This window comes from Bufo gargarizans, chromosome 2 (genome assembly GCF_014858855.1).
Source record: "Bufo gargarizans isolate SCDJY-AF-19 chromosome 2, ASM1485885v1, whole genome shotgun sequence".
NCBI classification, from domain to species: Eukaryota; Metazoa; Chordata; class Amphibia; order Anura; family Bufonidae; genus Bufo; species Bufo gargarizans.
The window spans coordinates 649,486,025-649,506,510 of NC_058081.1; the positions used below are offsets into that span (position 1 = coordinate 649,486,025).

A 20,486-nucleotide genomic window follows, 5' to 3' on the forward strand; every position below is an offset into this window, starting at 1 on the left:
TCTTGCTTGGTGTGTGACTTTCTGCATGATTGTTCCATTTACATTTGCTGGTTGTAGGTAGTGAGATAAAGCTGGAGCTCACCTATTTAACCGGCTCCGACTTAATTTGGGTTCTTTATTAGAAAACAGTGTAAGACAAAGTAAGCCTGTGAGGTATAATGCAGACTGATGTTTAAATTAGTTTACAATTTGCTTGGCTTCGTCTAGTGCTAACTCTGAACAAAGCCATTCAGAAATGTCAGCTGAGCTCCTAACCGCTGTAACAAATTGTTGCCCGAACGCTGAACACCTAATGACTTCAAATTAGCTCCACTGCGATATTGCCTGACAGTTCGTTACGACTGTTAGCAACATAGCTGGCGTATCATGACCAATAAATTGGTTTCAGTTGGGGCTGGGAAAGGGACTTCCATCAATTTGATTAAAGAAATTACTGTAGCATCTAACGCATGAAGACAAACTAGTTTTGGGAGGCAGACAGAAGTTAAATTCAGCAGAAACTCATTGCTCAAACTGTTCAACGTACCAACACCTAAATTGTATTTATCGAGAGATTCCAATGTTTTAACGACCCCTACGGTGAGTGAGAATTAGGGTAATTGAATATTTACTTAAAAGGACAATGCCATGGATGTACTTCTTAGGCCGCTTGAGCATTACCGCCGATTGCCAATCTGCACCTGTACTTGCGTGGTTCAACGTGCAAGTACAGGAACAGACCAGCAATTGGTAGTAATGTGGTCACCATGGCCCGCTTAGGGACACCCTTATCCAAAAAATGGTAAAAGGGGATGGCCTGTTTGTAAAATTCACTCAGGTCACCACTCTCTGTGATGCTCCTGGACTGATCCTCTTCTGCGCATGCGCTGAACAGTTCATGAACTGTTCCGTCCAGGAACAGCACAGACAGGTGACATGGGTGAATAGAATCACTGCTGCCCTATTGTGTGCTTTGGATGCTGTGGGGGACGAGTGATGATTAGAGATGAGAAAATCGATTTTTAAATAAATTTTACTTGACACAAATTTTATAAAGATTTGAACTGGATTAAAATCCAAACATTTGGTGATTCGATTGGGGTGAATTTTGGAGACGGGAGGGAGAGAGAAAACTAATTAAAAAAGGACAAGAGAACAAATATGAATGCTAGAAGGCTTTAAGTTTAGAGTGTCCTACACAAATTTTCAGACCAATTTTGAGGACTTTCAATTCGGGTAGAATCAATTCAGACCCGAATCAAATATGTCGACCGATATTGGCCAAATTGAACCATAAATGAATTTTGAGAGATCCACTTCTATCTAGTTATGATGTGTGCACAGCACACAGGTGCAGATCTTAGTGTCTTCTCATGCATGGTGGGGGTAAGTTATTGTGTGACGTACAGTTGTATGTGAAACAAGAAAAAGGCCAGGACCTATTTGCAATGATATTTACAAACTGGCCCTCCCCTTTATATAGAAACTAAAAAATTTACAAGATTTCAAAAATGTTAGGGGTAAATCATGTTTGCGTTGTGTTCCTTTTGAAGAGAATATCATACACCACGTTACTCTTTGCCACAAATTGCTGATTTTAGTTTACCACTATAGATGAGCGAATCGAATGTGAAATTCGGAAATTCTACCCGAACTGTTCCAAAAATTCTGTTTCTAAGGAATCCAAATTTTTGTGTGTTTCGATTCGGGAGAACCAATAGAAAAGTCATGGGAGAAGGAGAGAGAGACAAAATTTTATCTGATGTGTGATTCGGCCGTATCAAATTTTTAGAAATTCGCTCATCTCTAATAATATTCAAATTTTTAGCAGATCTGATTATGACAATAAAGCAGGCATGCTCAACTTGAGGCCCGCCAGCATGCCCAAACAGCCTACAGCTATCAGCCTACGGCAGGGCAATGTGGGAGTTGTAGTTTTACCACAGCTGGAGGGCCGCAGGTTGAGCATACCTGCGATAAAGTAACCCAATTGACGTAATTAACCCAATGGACGCTGAAAGATTTTCCTTTTGTCCTCAGTCAGGTCAGTTTACATTGGTATAATGCAAAAAAAGGTATGGTGGTAGGATATGCTATTCCAACAGTTTCCAGTGGGATACAGCACAGTCTTTGTCGGAGGTATACATTTAAAGTTGTCCCCTGAGTATACATTAAACAGAGACTGAAATCGTGATTTTAACAATTTGGGATGGACATATTTAAATGATGAGAAAAAGAACATAAAAGAATAATACTAAAACTTTTTAAGCACCCTAATAAAGTTCTCATTCTGATGCTGATCTTGGAATGATGTCCTGCCACATCTATATAATGCTATATCTGGTTTGCTTCTTCTGTTCCCAAAGTACTGAGTGTTGAGTATTTATGTGGTGACTGTGGAGTGATAGTGATAGGACTGTTGTAGAAAGCATGTTCCTGCCCACAAATCCCAATAAAGCTTTTATTTCTTCCACTCCCTTGTGATTGCCTTAGAGGAGTGAAGCCGTGGAGGTGACAGATTTGCGGTATGTAGGAAAACCTGAAGTTTTGGAGCCGTTTGCGAAATATTATTGTACAATAAAAGAGCAAAGTGGTTTAACAGAGAATTGGAGGCAGCAGCTGCCGTTCAGAAGATTACAGCCACAATCACATACGTAGAGCCTCAGCGGGGCCGTTTGACTTCTTTAAAAGAAATGTTGCAGAATTTTTAGGGTTTATGTATGAGCCATTTAACTAAATAAAATGGAGATGCCTGTAAGCGGAATTTCTAGTGGAAAATGTATGCTCAAATACCCTATGAAGGACTTCTGAGTAAATAAAAGGGGTCCTCATCAGGCGCCAGAATAGAACATGACTAAAAAGAGTGTCATTTTCTTTGGAGGACCTAGCATGTCCATGTAGTGCAGAGAACCTATTGATTTCAATGAAAACTGTGTAATGCTTTGTTTCCCCTATGGTGAGGTCGCAGAGAAATTAAATCATTGCTAAAATAGATTTAAGCTGATTGCCGTGGTGTTAATAGTTGGACAACCCTATTAAGGAGGTCTAAAAAGGGGTTGTCCAAAGTCTAAATCTCTTTTGAAATGTCTTGAGCCAATTTAATTTAGCATTCGGTGTTCAAAGCTGTGACTATATAAAGAGCTTGTTTTATATACAAGTAACACACACGATTGATCTACTTTCATTTAGCTACTCGAGAACCATATTAGAGAAGTCAAGAGTTTGGTTGATCCATCCATATGATCAACACTGGCCTGCAATAAGCTGGCCCTACACATTAGAGTTGGTCGAACACACTTTTAGCCAACAGCTATGTGTCTCGATTCCTCTATATATATAAGCACACTCAGCTTGGCCAAGAGTGATGTGTACTCAATAGGGTAGGGAATAAGCTTCTGCCATACATCTCTGGCAGTGGCTTTTCTTTCTTGAGAACAAAATGATAGGGCATGTAGAACTCAAACTGCTTTGTCCTTCTTCTTGATTTTTGCTTTTCACAACTGAATCAGCAGGTTTGTCCAACATTTATCTAATGTAATCAATGATCAACCAGATCAAATTGTACTTTAAATGGGTTTCAGATAGCAGTTGTACAAAAAGAAGAATATTGTGGTGCTAGAGAACCCAAGAAGAAATAAAAAATTGTTCCACCACCCTATACACTCTTTCCATTGATCTTCAATGCCCACAAGGAAGTAGAATACCACTTAAACCTCATCTCACATAGGGTTGGTGGTGGAGCACCATGTCAAACCACCTCATGAGTCTATAGCAGTAGGATGGTTTCTGGTAGGATAATAGTCAATGTTTTTTTTTTACAATATGGGTATAAACACTTCAGATTTTCTGATGCCATTTTGGAAGCTATAACCAAGAATTAATTAAAAAAAGATGAGTAGTATCTGTCCTTATAATTTCTCTCCATACCTGATTTTGGCTTCCAAAAATGCATCAGGAAACCTGAATGTGTCGCCATAGCCCTATATCTGTAACAGTACGTTTATGAAGACATCGTCATACCTGGAATATGTTTGGCCCATCCTATAATTACAACCAGCTCTCGGTCAGCCAGGTCACACAAGGTAGTGAGGGCCTTGATGTCACTATCGGGAATGGTTGGGTCAGGCATCGCATAGATCTTCTCTGGCTCAGCCACCAGCAAATGTGAGACAATCTTGTTATCTGTAAGAAATAGACCACAGCATGGACCGATCAATAGCAGGATCTCTGTGTTACCAAAAATACAGCAATCATCTGAGTATCATCGCTCTGAGAACCTCCCATACATCATAAAACCATAAGAGAGAAACGTGCTTCCTGAAAGGCAAGAGTTTAAAAATATCTCAGTGAAAGCCACAGTTTATTAGATGTTCCGAAGAATACCGCTTGCTGCCATACATCTTAGATGATATTTTTTTCAAGCATCTGAGTTATTAGGAAATCATCCAGTTTTATGTTCTCGGCAACACAATGCAAAAAATCTAACCCGCTGAGAAAAACCCTGGACAACCTCTAATAGATAAAAAGCTAATAGAGATGTGATCATTTACTGCGGGAATTATCGAGTTACTGGCATCATACATCTAGTACCTTTATAACTTAAAATTATTCTCTTTGGAGGACTATCAAGTGATTAATTTCATAAACTTCAAATATAGCAGGGATCTATAGCTGCATCTTTTAGATCATGAATAGAATGCCAGAATTGCAGTAAAGACTGACATAATAGAAAGCGGTGAGAAAGGGAAGGAGAATCAGCATAAAAAATTTGAATGTCATTAAGGGACTGTGTAAAGCTAATTCAACCATTATGAGTCTTATGAAGGTCATTATTAGTCATGGTCATCTACTGTAATTTGACCAAGACTAGTTAAAGATGGCGAAGACGAGGTTTTGGAAAAAAAAATAGTTATTACAAGGACCAAGGTGACTATATAAGGAAGTATATAGTGATGCCTCCAGGTCAACACCATGTTCTTCCTCCAGGTAAAATAGTGAGGGACATTTATCAATATTTTTACGCCAGCACTGTGGGATTAAAAAGTTGCAAATTATGGCACACATCATATTTGCAACTTTTTCAGCTTCTTGTCACTATTCTAAATTAGCAGGAGAAGGTGGCTGGGCTTAGCAGGAGGGCACACTAGAAACTGGAGTAAGTTATAGCTCAAGTCCTAGCTAGTGTAGGTTTGAGGTTCTGGCACATGGTGGGCCAGAGATGCACCTAAATAAATTAGGCAAACCTCACTCCATCCCAGGGGGATCAAGACTCGCGTATGGGAACATCATTCTTGCTAAATCTACCCCAGTGTATATAGAATTAAATGTTGGCGCAATCTGATGTTTTTCGAAGGTAGACCAGCAGTCCAATGTCTACTGGCCACCTACATTAGACACAGTTTGTCCTTATGTTATTAATAATCCTACTAAAATTATCCCAAAGTCCTCCCTAGGATCCGATCTAATAATACGTGTCAGCACTTCTGGCATTTCAGTTTATATTTATCAACTCAGAACCTTACATTTTTGTAATTCCATCGTATTCAGAAGTGGAAAAAAAACAAGACTAAAAGATAATGATGCCAATCCTGCAGCAAATTGTAATAAATCTTCATTTTCCGGACAAAAGAAATGGCGTAATTAGGCAGCTCACCACGATGCAGAACATTTAGTGTTAAGTTGAGCTTACATTTTGGTAATGAGAATGATAGATTCTCCAAGGGAATTAAAACACTTTTTTATTTTTCATTTTTACATATTTTTTATGCAAGTACACTCATTTTGTATATTATTTTCTATTTATTTTATTTTTGCAAAAAAAATCCTGACATTTCCTAAACATTTTACTTTAATACTGCCAAATCTACAACACTAAACACTGTGCATTTCATTTTGTGGCAAATACTAGAATGAAATAACATGAAACAATCCCTCAGGGCTCTTTAAGACGAGTAATAGGAAAGTCATCCTTGTTGACCCAGTAAACAAAGTTGAGCTTTTAAACAGACCACACATGGATTCTGTTTTTCTCATGTACCCATTGGGTTAGTTTTTGTGGAAAATCACATCTAAATTCTGCATGCTGTGATTTTCTCTGTATGGACCATTGGGAAATGGCCCATTGACTATAATAGGTCTGTGCCTGGTCTGGGTCCTGTCCGTTCTACATTCAGTTAGCACCTGGATGTGCTCATCGAACTGTCTGCCAAGAAAAACAACAGGTTATCAAAACAATTTATCAAAACTGGTGTAATTAAAACTGGTTTAGTTGCCCATAGCAACCAGTCAGATTCCAGCTTTCATTTTTCAGAGCTCCATTGGGAAATAAAAGGTGGAATCTGATTGGTTGCAACTGAGCCAGGTTTCATTTACACAAGTTTTCATAAATCTCCCAAACATATTTTTTAAATTGTGTTAAAATATTTTTTTCATCTTACAACTACACACTACATTTTTTATTTATTATTTTTTACTTATTTTTTTTCTATTTCCAAAAATGTCTGCGCCTTTACTCATGTCCTTGGTAGATCCTTGGTCAGGACTCCAATATTTTAAAATATATGTAATGAAATATGCAATTAAACAACATTTACCTTTTTTTTTTAAATAAACATATTATGCTCAAACATTTTTAAATCAAATTAAAAAATAAGAACAAAAAAAAAAAGTTTGAAAAACAACTCTGCAGTGTGAGATCAGATGATGGCATTTTCTCGGACCACTGGTATTAGGGCCATTGTTTAGCCGTGAGCACAGTTTCTAGGTAAGACAGGCTTATTTAATGTTTCCCTAATTGGAATCAATAGTTTCCAGTTTTTCTGTTGCATCTCTCTCGTTCATGCGCAATCGCATGGAAAGAAAACATGGAAAAACCCTTAGAGGCTGACGATAAAGATGCAAAATGCAAAAGATAGATTTTTCTATGTTGGTATGTATTTTTTTCTACGTTTCTTTCAAGAAAATTCTAAAATATATATTTTTCTCAACAAAAAATTGGCTAATTGGAACTGTTAAGCTAGTATTCATATTATTATTATTATTATTAAAATTATGGCTCATGATTTTTTATAGCTTATGCAATATTTAGTAGTAGCTACTAAGGTCTGCTAGGCTTCAGTAGCATCAGGTTTAGCCTCAACAACTGGGGTGATTACAGACATTCCATTTTCCAAGATTTTATTTACTGATGACCTATCCTCATGATAGGTCAACAGTATCTGATCGGTGGGTCTGACACCCGGGACCCCAACCAATCAACTGTTCAATGAGCCACCGGTGCTCCTGTGGCCTTCTCTCTGCTTTTCCTAGGCCTAGTGACGGCACATTCATCATTCACGTGGCCTAGGAGCCCGGGTTGGATTGGGAACTTAAAGTGGTACCTGGAAAATAAAAACTAAAAGTTTTGTTGTAGGGGGGCAACAAAAGTAGGCAGGTCAGCAATACCATAGCGCAATATACCATTCCAGCAAAACCATATACCGCAGAACAGCACAATACATTGCCTCGAAAGCTGTCCCTCTGCCCCAAAATATGTGGTGGCCATCAATAGCTTCCATTTTCTGTCCTTCTTCTCCAGTTGTCTCTGATTAAGATTTGGAGCAGGTGGCTTAGGAGGTGAGGTGAGGGCCACAGCAGTTGAATTCAGAGTGCATGTGCGGTGGCTGGTGGGGTACATAGGTACCTGATTCTCACAGCTTTATTATGTACCCAGCCAGTGGGAGAGAGGAGGGCTTGGGCGGCCCCCTAAGGCATTGGCCCACCGGGAAATTTCCCTGTAAGGTCTATGGACAATCCGCCCGTGGTAGGAGCAACTCAGCCCCATTCAAGTGAATGGACCTCGGCTGCAATACCAAGCACAGCCACTATACAAAGTACGGCGCTGTGCTTGGTGAGCTGTGAGAAGGCAGCTGCGCACACTGGAGGTCTGGTGCCTTCTCAGAACAGCTGATCGGCGGGGTCCTGGGTGTCAGACCCCCACCGATCAGATAGGTCATCAGTATTTAAGTCTCAGAAAACCTTTTTAAGGAAATTATTGTTCAGGATTTTTGTACGGGTTATGCAATATTTTTCAAAAACATTTTCCATACATCTAATAAAAAATAAAAAACATTTTCCACAAAAGCAATTTTTCTTTGAAAACAAAATAAAGTGGCTAATTAGGTCTGCCAGGCTACAACAGCACCTAATGGGGGGGGGGGGGGGGGGTGGCTTAGTAAAATTGGGGTGATTAACACACTTTTCCATAACAATCTCAACTTCCAAAAATAAAGGGCTCTTGCGGCCTCTCTTATAATCTTTACTTTGAGATATAATCTTCAACGCCGTCAACTATGACAAAACTCAATTAAAAAAAAAAGCGGGTAATCTCTGCATCACCACATCCACTGAAATTAAACCCCTAATGAAATTAAGCATTACGGTTTATTACATTTTATAGTATTATCGGAAAGTTTTCATTATAATGCATCAAATCTGCTTAATGCAACCCTAAAATGTATTTACAGAATTGTGGAACGGCTTAGTGGAGCTGAGTCGCGGATGCCAGATTGGACAATTGAAGGTATAATCAGCATAATGTTTTTTGGAAAGGCAAAGGGAATCTATGCCATATGTTCACTTAAGCTTTAATTTTATGTAAAACTCGTTGTTTTTCCTTTGACAAAGCTAAAATGTCCTTTTGCGTACAGTTAAAAATCTGTTATGTTTTCCTAGCGCCGATTCTCGCGTGTACCGTACACCTAACGATGAACTCGTTACTGACCCCTGTTGGACTGAATGGGAACGATCACCACATTAAATCTACTTGGCAGATAGAACAATGGTTGGCTTAATGAAGGTGGTGTTAGATTGGCAAAAAACATAGATGATTGGTTCAGGAAACAGTGCCCCTCTTGTCTACTGGCTGTAAGTGGTATTGCAACACAACCCATGGTCCCTGTGGTACTGTTATGAGAAGAAAGCAGTTTGATCTACTATAATTCCTTAAAAAATTCAGAATTATAAGGCATGAAAATTAGCTCTCTTCCAGAAGGAAGAACATTGTCTCTATAGTGCCACCTATAGGAAGTTATGTGTAAGTCAATGTGATTGCTTTTCCCAGGGACCATTGACAAGCTACATCAGAATCAGAACCACCCAAGAAATACACGGTACGCTGATTACTGAAAAGGGAATCGGTAAAGTACCAAATGTTTTAAATGAATGGGTGAGCAGGAAGTACGTGGCTGGGATGATTTTGTCACAATTAAAGGGGTTAGAGGGGTCCCCATTAAAGAGGTTGACCCATAACAACGTATCCTCTATTCACAAGATAGGTGACAAGTGTCTGATTGGAGGGGGTCCGACCACTGGAGCCCTTGTTGATCACGAGAATGGGAGCCATGTTCTCCACGTTTTAAGGAGTTATCCAGGAAATAATGTTGATGACCCACAGGACAGATCATCAATATCACATCGGGAGGGGTCAGAGTCCCAGCACCCCCATTGATCAGCTAATAAGGGGAGCTCTGATGAGCACAGCGGCCTTCAGGGCACTTACCAAGCACAGCACCATACATTGGTATTGCAGCTCAGCCCCATTGACTTAAGTGGGGTTGAGCTGCAACTTGTCCAAGTGACCGATATACGGTGACATCACATGGCCAAGGAAGAGACTATGGCACTCATGGAGCACCTGGTATCTTTTAGGTGTCAGACCCCTGCCAATATGAGATTCATGACCTGTCCTGGGGATAGGTCATCCATATCAATTCCTGGATAACCCCTTTAATGAAGTGGCAGACATGCATGCATAACTGCGGCTCCACTTAGCTCAGAGATAGCGAGGTATAAGCTATCTCCGACAGCCCCTGGTAGCTAGGGCCTCCATTCTCATGATCGGTGGGGGCTCCAGCGGTCAGACCCCCAATGATCAAACAGACAACTCCTTTAAATCAGCTGAATGCAGGTTGTTCTGCTGCTAGAATCACTACCGATTAGCTGAAAAGGGGAAATGGCAGCGAGTGCTCTGTTTCCCTGCAGTGCCGCCACAGGTGAAATGAAGTATTACAGCCGCCGTTCATCCCCCACCTTAGATATTAATGGCCTTGCTAATGTATTTTCATTGGTAGGGCGATTAGTCAAACTCATTTAGTAAGTGAAAACGGCAAAACCCACTTTCTTGTAGAATCTCAGACGAGCTAATGATCATGGCGGCGGGCGTTTTATGCACTGCAGAATTCAGTGATCAGAGATGTAATATTTGCTCTGTATAAATCATAGACCACAGGCTTTCTTTATTAGGCTTTATTACTGCCCATATCCATTAGAGTGGATTTAAAAGAAAAAGGAAGCAGGGGGTATAACACAATGAGGCAGGTCATGAGAGACATCATACAGATGTAGCAGAGCTGAACTAGTCACTTAGCTGCACCATGACAAAGCTATGAATGACATGGCCGGACTGATTTCCCATTATGATAATGTAGTAAATTTATCTTCAGTTCTGCAGAAAGCTACAGGGTGATTGTCTGAAAAGGCAAATTCGGCTCTGCTACATCTGTACCTCAATAAAAAAAATTTATAGGATCCGCAAAACATGCACCTAAAATGCAGTGTTGAACAATATGTCAAGACAGGAAAATTAACCAATAAAATTTTTCACAAATTATTTGAAGGGGTGGACGGGGTCAGGTATAAAAACTAGCGCAAAGGGAAAAAGGGGTACAGTAGTGTTGGGAAAGTTACTGCAAAATCTAACCATTGATATTGTTACTGGTCTCATTAGTATCTGGTTCTATACCATCCTCCCAAACATTTTGATATAGTTGTAGTAGAGCTGAGTTTGTCATTTGCACAATGTAGAAGGTTTGCTATTGGACTTTCTACATTTCAGTGCACAATAGAAACAAGTCGATCACAATGTATCTCTGTATAGCAGGCATGTCCAAACTGCGGCCCTCCAGCTGTTCCAAAACTACAACTCTCAGCATGCCTGGATAGCTTACAGCTATTAGGGCATGCTGGGAGTTGTAGTTTTGCAACAGCTGGAGGGACACAGTTTGGACATGCCTGCTGTATAGGCTACATCTACATACATAGTGCATAGTGGTGCCCAGGCCAGCATACAGTATCCGTACAGAACAATACCAGGGATATTTGCAGTACCTAGTGTAGCCTGTAGATGTCTCTGTTGCAATTAGTGTATGCAAAATACTTGTGGCTTATGCCCAAAACTTTCTATAAAAGTATAAAAAAAAGTGTGTGATCTTAAAATGTGGTGATATAGTTACAGGTTCTAAAAACAATATAGATCTGGTGAAAGTTAGGACAAGCCCCGGAAAGCAAGGATAACACCCTATACAGTCTATGGGTACTTATCATTGAGCTGAGAGGGCCATTCTGCTGGGATGACCCGGGCGAAGTCGATATCGCTGTCCATCATTTCCCTAGAGCAGGAATCTGCAACCTTCGGCGCTCCTGCTGCTGTGAAACTACAACTCCCAGCATGCATACTCACTCGGCTGTTTTAGTAACACCAAGAGAAGTGAAAGGAGGATTATGGGAGTTGTAGTTTCAGAACAGCTGGAGTGCTGGAGGTTGCTGATCCCTGCCCTATAGGTAATGAAGAGTTTTTAGTGTGCTATTTGTGCAATGCACAGACAAGCCAAGGTCCCGAGGGAGATATCCCCCCCACCCCCGCCCCCCAATGATGCTCTTAGGCCCTGACCGTGCTAGCCAGGGCTGCTCCTCTTTGCCAGTTTTTATTAATAAGTCACAGGGTATAATACTGCACGACGTTCGTTTCCAGTGACTTACATGGCTTTTTGGCTGGCTGGACAAGCTGAGGGTTCAGGTACGGGCTGTTCTCGGCGTCTATTCTGCGCTTGTACTTCTGTCGGCCTCCACGAACTCTGTCAAGACGTACCCCTGGAAGATATAAAGAGAATATACATGAAAACTCACTGCCTACAAGGATACATCATGCAGGACTACAGCGGAATCCGATTGTCACATTGAAGTTATTTTAGGGTACATTCACACACAGCAGATTTGTTACAAATATTTCTTTGACTATTTATCTAGCAGAAATCCATTTGAGTGATGCAACGATCGCGTCGTTCCTAATCATAGCCGGCATTATTAATCAGATTTTTCTAAGGGTACTTTCACACTTGCGGCAGGACGGATCCGACAGGCTGTTCACCATGTCGGATCCGTCCTGCGGCTATTTCGCCGTGCCCGCGGACCGCCGCTCCGTCCCCATTGACTACAATGAGGAGGGGGGCGGAGCTCCGGCGCAGCACGGCGCTGCACGGAGAAAGGCCGCCGGACTAAAATTACTGCATGTCAGGCTTTTTAGTCCGGCGGCTTTCTCCGTGCACCGCCGTGCTGCGCCGGAGCTCCGCCCCCGTCCCCATTGTAGTCAATGGGGACGGAGCGGCGGTCCGCGGGCACGGCGAAATAGCCGCAGGACGGATCCAACATGGTGAACAGCGTGTCGGATCCGTCCTGCCGCTAGTGTGAAACTAGCCTAAGGCTACTTTCACACTTGCGGCAGAGTGATCCGGCAAGCAGATCAGGCAATCTGCAAGCAACCGGACAGCATTGGTAGACTGATCCGGATGCGGGTGCGTCTCACAAATGCATTGCAAGAACGGATCCGTCTGTCCTACGGACAAACGGATCCGTTTCTATTTTTTTTTCCACATTTTTAAAGGTCTGCGCATGCGCAGACCAGAAGGACGGATCCGGCATTCTGGTATTTTGAATACATTCCTATGGAAAAAAATGCCGGCATTCAGGCAAGTGTTCCTTTTTTTGGGCCGGAGATAAAACCGTAGCATGCTGCGGTATGATCTCCGTTCTGATCAGTCAAAAAGACTGAACTGAAGACATCCTGATGCATCCTGAACGGATTACTCTCTATTCAGAATGCATTAGGATAAAACTGATCAGTTCTTTTCCGGTATTGAGCCCCTAGGATGGAACTCTATGCCCGAAAACGCTAGTGTGAAAGTAGCCTAAATCAGATTTCTTACTTTCTGCGTTATTGGTCAGATTTTTCTCTTTCTGCTTTATTAATCAGATTTTTCTAGAAAACTACTGAAAATATAATTTCCAAGATATATATAGAAGACAAATGAATCAGCTCATAGTCTTATAGCTTATAGTCATGTTTGAAAAAACGATCTTACTGTTTTATGACTACGGTACCTTTGCAAACCTATGTCCCTTCATAGCCACATACTACATGCATACTCTGTGTTGTGTAATTCTCCAATACTGTGTTACTAAAGTCTCTATAGACCGTAGAAAAGGAAGCAGGTGGAAGTAAGGAAGGAAGGCTGGCCTCACATATCAGCTGCTGGCTGCCAGGCTGGTCCGTCCGATCCCTCATACACATGCATGCTCGGCTGAGTGTACATGTGTTCTGAATGGGGAAAGATGCCGCCAGACACCCTTTGGTGGAGGCTCATCTTCCCTGACAACAACAGGATTTGGCAAGTTGAAATCCAGTAGCCTGATCTTTACCTCCCTTGACCGGTGCTATTGGGGGGAAGTTGGGAGTCCACCCCCCAAAACACTAGAAGATCGGCTGCTTCGGCCTACATTATTCTAACGTATATAGAAGCCTAAGGGTTTGTTGTGAGAGGAAGTTGTTCAGTTTGTCCTTTACTTTTACATACCGCTCAGGGGTGCACCACCAATCAGGCAGGTAGAGGCAGCCGAAGGGCCATAGGCTGAAGGGAAGGGGTTAGGCTAAGAAATTGGCGTTCCGTTTTCGCCTCGGGCAGCAGAAAGGCTAGGTGCACCCCTGATACTGCTCCATTCTTCCTATAATAACCCATTATAAGTCAGTCTCTGGATCCATCGCGGACTGAACATAGTCCTAACCTGGCTACAGGATCAGCCTGTTTGTAGTCTGTATCCATAAAGACACATAGTTCCGCCTAGGAGCTGTATACACAAAACGGCAGACATTTTATTTATTTTTGCTTTTAATAAAGACCACTTTTAAAATATAAAATACAAAAGCGCGTTTATCCTTTAACGAGCCTGTATCTTCCCGTCACCCCTCTGACTTTAATGTACCGCGTCAATACATATGGATGCAGCATGGATGACTGCGCCCCTATATGACCAGGACGTTCCTGCCCCGTCCGCAGCCCCTTGTTACTTATACAACACTGCAATGCAGATCCGCGCAGCGAACAATAGTTTTGGAATAAAGCTGCACTTTGTTGCTCTGTTAAATGTGACACATTGATCATCCGCCGCAGCCAAGAGAAATCAATTACCGATCCGGGATTCCAAACTATATTTAAAAGAGACATGAAATGATGCTTCGCGAGGAGAGAGATCCAAAGGGGATATTTGTTGCAAATCACTAGATGAAAAAGTAGAACTATGAAAAGCTGCCCGGCATTTTAATAGCAATGAGGAGAAAATGAACTCTGCATAATTCAGGTGCCATCATCCCGCCTATTTGGTGCTCGAATTCATAGATGCCAAAAGATGGATAGCGCAGGAAAGCAGTGTGTTTAATCAAATAGTAATGGGACTGCAGCCGAAATTTAAATAATATAAATCTATTCTAATCAATCATTTTATTTGCTTCACACAAGAATTGGGTCCCTTGAATACAAAGTGCCCCCCCCCCCCAATGACAGCTATAACCTGATCAAAAAGCCCAGACCTTTCCTTCATATCCTGACTTTCCGACGAGCGTATCATCGTCAGGCCGGGGTGGTTAATGCCGTTATACAATTATTATATTATTAATATATAAGGGGGGGGATTACTTATTTAATACAAGAATTCATCTTCCTCATTTGTAACTGTAATATCTCCGCTCGCTCGGCAAGGGAAGAGGATTTGCCGGCTGACGTTTATTCGGGATGATTTTAGCGCAGGGTAAAACAAGGTGACCGTGTAAGGATGTCAGTGCGAGTTTAGTGTAAAAATCTGGTATCAAAGGGGGGGGGTGAGTTTTTTCATGCCCGGCTCTAAAGTTTTAAATGTAAAATGTTAAACACCATTTTTTTTTCTCAATAGATCAAAAATCCAGTGCTGATGAATTTCTTAGTATTAATACAACTTTTTAGAAGGCGAAACTCATTTTTTATGATAACAGAGCTCCCATTCTCCTGCAAAAGAGGTAATTTCATAAAATTCAGCAGTCACCACTAGGGGGAGCTTAGGAGCTTACTGCATACAGTTCATGCATTGAACTCAATAGTAACACAGTATGCAGTAAGCTCTTCCTAGTGGTGGCTGCAGTGCTTTTTCTAAAAATGCAATTCTAGTTCTATACTATAGATTTGGCAGACAAAAAAAAAAAAAACATGCCAGTTCACATTCCCATTAATTTATTATACCTAGAAAGCTGGGTGATGACCATGACAATTACTATTAATATATCCCTTTTAGCAGTTGAAACTCCATTTTTATGATAACAGAGCTCCCATTCTCCTGCAAAAGACTTTGAAGTAAATTGATACAATTCTAACTGTGGGCAGTCACCACTAGAGGGAGCTTGGGAGCTTACTGCATACAGCTCATGCATTGAACTCAATTGTAACAGTATGCAGTAAGCTCCATCTAGTGGTGGCTGCAGAGATTTAAAAAATGCAATTCTACTGTAGATTTGGCTGCAAAAAAAAAAATTCTGTTCACATTCTCAGTAATTTCTTTTACCTAGAAAGCCAGGTGATGATCATTACAATTGCTATTAATACATCCTTTTAAGCAGTTGAAACTCATTTTCTTTGGGATACAGAGCTCCCATTCTTCTGCAAAGACTTTGAGGTAATTTGATAAAATCCTAACTTTGGGCAGTCACCACTAGGGGGAGCCTGAGAGCTTACTGCATACAGTTCATGCATTGAATTCAATATTAACACAGTATGCAGTAAGCCCACTCTAGTGGTGGCTACAGGGATATTTTAAATTAAATATTTTAGATTTGGTGGCAAATGGTTGTAGATTCAGAGTCACTGGCATCCTGAATATCAATGGAGAATGTTCACTGATCTCATCACATTATCGCTGGTGAGGGTGTTTGACTTCAGGCCTCGTCTAGTGGGGCCTCACCACCAGACCTTTAATAATCTCTTCTAAAGCTGGTCATACACATTAGGCCTCATGCACACGACCGTGGCATTTTCAGCGGTCCGCAATTTTTGCGGCTCCATTGAAGTGAAGCAAAAACTGCGGCTCCGATGCGGACCCGAACAACGGTTGTGTGCATGAGGCCTTAGAATAATATCAGCCAAAACCACAGATTTCGGCAGGACCGGCCAACCATCTAAGGTAGAAGATTGTGGTGGCTAATTTGGGGGAAAGAAGGATCGGGCAGTTGGATTTCGACATGCCCAATCCTTATATTCTTAAGGGAGATAAGTCACCACGAGAAGTATCTGGTGGCTGATTTTATCTCTTGCATTGGAAACACTTGCATGCTCGGTCATACTGAGGGAACATGTGTATGAGAGGGTCGGGCTCTGAGGCCTGGAGGGGGCCCACATGATGGAACAGCAGTACGGCATGGAGGTTGGAGGTTCCCCTTTAATATCATTGTAGACCTCAGTGGGGCAGTCTTTTGGGGTTCCATCTTGGACATAGGGAGACTTCTGCAAATTGTTCCTGAGATGAAGAACTCTGAAGCTTCCAGTAACCGGATCAGCAGTGCCATGTCTCTGCCAGCGATCTCTACTACGTAGCCTCCTTCAAATAGATGACACCATGGCTGTGATGTGCCCCGGCTGCTAAATTAAGACGTCGGTTAATTTAAGGCTACGTGTAATTGCACGTTGAATTTCTATTTTTAATCTCGCCATGCGAAATCATCTTGTGGAACCAAAGTGGCATCTTTTTATAGTCGCCAATCTACATCACATAAAGCGACTTGTCTGGCAGCCATTGAAATCAATTTACAGCGGATCAGGGGCAAAAGTGCCGCACTCAGGAGATACTGGAACCTGGAGCGTATGTACGGCGGGGGGGGGCAGACAGTCCATTAGACGCTCCACCCCATCCAGACCAAGCAGCTCCTGTTATGGCCACAGAACAATTACAATGAAGAAGGTCAAGTGGGGGAGGGGATTTATCATCACTATATTATAGTTATATTATAGACTTAAAGGAGTTTTCCATTTTCATGTAAATAAATCTTAAGGAGGAGCCAGTCCCCGTGTCTGTTTTAGCAAATACCTGAATTTCCCATGAAACGGCGTCTTTTCATAGAACTCTTTTGTGTTATGCAATTCCTCTGATATTCCTCCTGGAAATGTCTAAATAAATTCGCAACCGCTTCCCACACGCTATGATATTGTCCAATCAATGCTCGTCAGACTGAGCAGAGAAGAGGGAAATGGTAACACCCAGGTGACAACGCAGTCATCCATTTCCTGGAGGAATAATAAAGGATCGGCCCAATGCCAAGTCTAGATGCACCAAAATTGTGAGTTTATGGGGAATACAAGTATTTCCTAAAGGGGTACTTTCACGCTAGCAATTTTTTTTCTTCCGGTACTGAGTTCCGTCCTAGGGGCTCTATACCGGGAAAGAACTGATGAGTTTTACCCTAATGCATTCTGAATGGAGAGCAATCTGTTCAGGATGCATCAGTTCAGTCCCTCTTACGTTTTTTGGACGGAGAAAGTATCGCAGCATGCTGCAGTTTTTTCTCCGGCCAAAAATACTGATCACTTACTGGAATGCCGGCATTAATTTACATTGAAGTGTATTAGTGCCCGATCCGGCATTAAGTGTTCCGGCAAAACGGATCCGGCTTTCCGGTCTGCGCATGCGCAGACCTTTAAGAATTCAAAAAATATTTATACCGGATCCGTTTTTTCCGGATGACACCGGAGAGACGGATCCGGTATTTCAATGCATTTGTCAGACGGATCCGCATCCGGATACGTCTGACAAATGCCAACCATTTGCGTCCGGCGACGGAACTGCCTGCCGGAATCCTCTGCCGCAAGTGTGAAAGTGCTAAAAAGCCACATGTAAAGGGGATGCCAGGCCCTCTGTGACAATGGATAAGCTTCTAATATATTTTGTGCTTCAATTGTTTGGCATAGTCAAGATCTCTACTTGCTGTCAGTGAGTGGAGACATGATTACATCTAAAGGCTGAAAAACCTTCCTGATCTAATAGTTCTCACAGCTGAGAGGTTGCTACAATTGCATCCTTGGCGATTCGGACTGGACGTCAGGCTGATGCATTTCAGCTATTGTGATACAATGTAACAAACTATAGTAAATATGTTTCACTGAACTGTATGCAAACCACTGAGGTCTGCTGACGCCGGCCCCTCCCTCTCATTTGCATAACGTGTCAGCAGCACACCAGGAGCAAGAGTAGGCAAAGAAATCCTAGAATATGGCCTCATGCACACGACCGCTGTTTGGGTCCGCATCCGAGCCGCCGTTTTGGCGGCTCGGATGTGGACCCATTCACTTCAATGGGGCCGCAAAATATGTGGACAGCACTCCGTGTGCTGTCCGCATCGGTTGCTCCGTTCCGCGGCCCCCGCAAAAAAAATATAACATGTCCTATTCTTGTCCGCGCTTTGCGGACAAGAATAGGCATTATATTGACGGCCGCCCGTTCCGTTCCGCAAATTGGACGGCTTCCTTTTTTTGCGGATCCGTGGTTTGCGGACCGCAAAAAACGGCACGGTAGAGAGAATGAGGCGCAAGGGTACTTTTACACTTCCGGCAGGCAGTTCCATCGCCGAAACTGCCTGCAAACCGTATGCCAACTGATGGCATTTGTCAGACAGATCAGGATCCTGATCCGTATGAAAAATGCAGTGAAATGCCGGAACCGTCTCTCCGGTGTCATCCGGAAAAACGTATCCGGCATTTATTTTTTTACACATTTTTTGCAGTCTGAGCATGCGCAGACCGCAATGCCGGATCCGTTTTGCCGGAACACTCGGGGCTGGATCTGGCATTAATGCATTGCAAGTGTTCCGGAATTTTGGAAGGAGATAAAACCGCTGAATGCTGCGGTTTTATCTCCGTCCTGATCAGTCAAAAAGACTGAACTGAAGACATCCTGATGCATCCTGAACGGATTACTCTCCATTCAGAACGCATTAGGATAAAACGGATCAGTTTTTTTTCCGGTATAGAGCCCCTAGTACGGAACTCAATGCCGGAAAAGAATAACGCAAGTGTGAAAGTGCCGTAACTTGCAAGAATATTTTCCACCCTGTAGTGACCTGGCGATGCTTACTCTCCGTTTCTTTCTATTCTGGTCCTGCACCGGCGGCCCTGTATTGTCAGCTCCCAGAATGCATCTCTCCCTGCCTCAGTAGCACTGATGACTTGAGGTTTCTTGAGGACATGCTATGGGGCCTAGGCCCTAAGCCAAATGTTATTTTTAAGACGTCACCATGTTGAATGGTTGACTACTATCTTGTGTACCGTGTGTTTACTCACGGTATATCCTCGCTAATTGGGAACTTCCTGACCTGTAATTAGGACCTGAAATCAAATGGGAGTCATCTATGAAAGTCTTGTAGAGTTTTTATTGCGCTGCTATACCATTTGCAAGATCTCTGCTTGCTGTCAGTGAATGGAAACTACTACAACCGTATACACTCTAAATACCCCATCAGAAATCTCCCTCCTGGCCTGATAGTTTGTTACAGTGTATCAGTGCACACAAGACTATGTTTTCGGTTATTGCCCAGACACCTTGGAAAGTCACAGCAGGAGCGATGATTCAAAATGAAAACCCACAGCAGAAACCACGTGGTCAAAATGCATCATGTGAACACACCCTTAGTGTCCACCATGTTTTTCCCCAAACTATAAGCCTTTATTTATTTACCTTACGGCTCAACTCTCTGCATAAGATACAATTGTGCAGACCAGATAAACATTATATCCAAATTTAAAGGGGTTGTCCCACGAAAAAAATTCTACAGCTTTCAATCCGGCTCCTGGATCTGAATACTTTTGCAATAGCATGAAATTAAACATTTATCATAGCTACTGAGATATTCAATTGAATCTATCTGAACAGCGCCACCTGCTGTTTGACCTTTTTCTAACTTCTCTGCCCTGCTCACTGAGATGGAAGCACATGCTCAGTTCCATCATTCAACTGACTGCATAGCAGCTGCAGCAGAAAGGACACGCCCCCTGAGCTTCCAGCTTAAAATGCAACTAGCAGAACAATTGGAGCAATGCATGGGGAGATCTCCGGATCCATGTGAGGTACAGGGCCGGTTCTAGCTTTGTTAGAAAGAGATTTGCATGTACTATATGATGTCTGATTTTATTTTTTTACATTATTCATGGGAGAACCCCATTAAAGGGGTTATCCGGGTTCAGAGCTGAACCCGGATATTACTCCATTTTCACCCAGGCAGCCCCCCTGACTTGAGTTCATGCTCCGATGCTCTCCTTTGCCCTGCGCTAAATCGCGCAGGGAAAAGGCATTTTCAGGAGTTCCGGTGACAAACCGGGCTCTCCATGGGGCTGCCGGGAAGCCCGATGGCG

General features: G+C 42.3%; 1 protein-coding gene across 9 annotated transcripts in view; it reads right to left on the reverse strand.

Moving 5' to 3' along the window:
• Positions 1-20,486, reverse strand: part of ESRRG (estrogen related receptor gamma) — a 365,234-nt gene that overhangs the window by 54,305 nt on the left and 290,443 nt on the right. For all 9 annotated transcript variants that reach the window (XM_044282199.1, XM_044282193.1, XM_044282194.1 and 6 more), the window contains 2 exons: positions 11,776-11,886; positions 4,000-4,161 (listed from right to left, as the gene is read on the reverse strand). In XM_044282199.1, the coding sequence (XP_044138134.1) occupies positions 4,000-4,161; positions 11,776-11,886 (273 nt within the window). The remainder of the gene's footprint in view (positions 1-3,999; positions 4,162-11,775; positions 11,887-20,486) is intronic.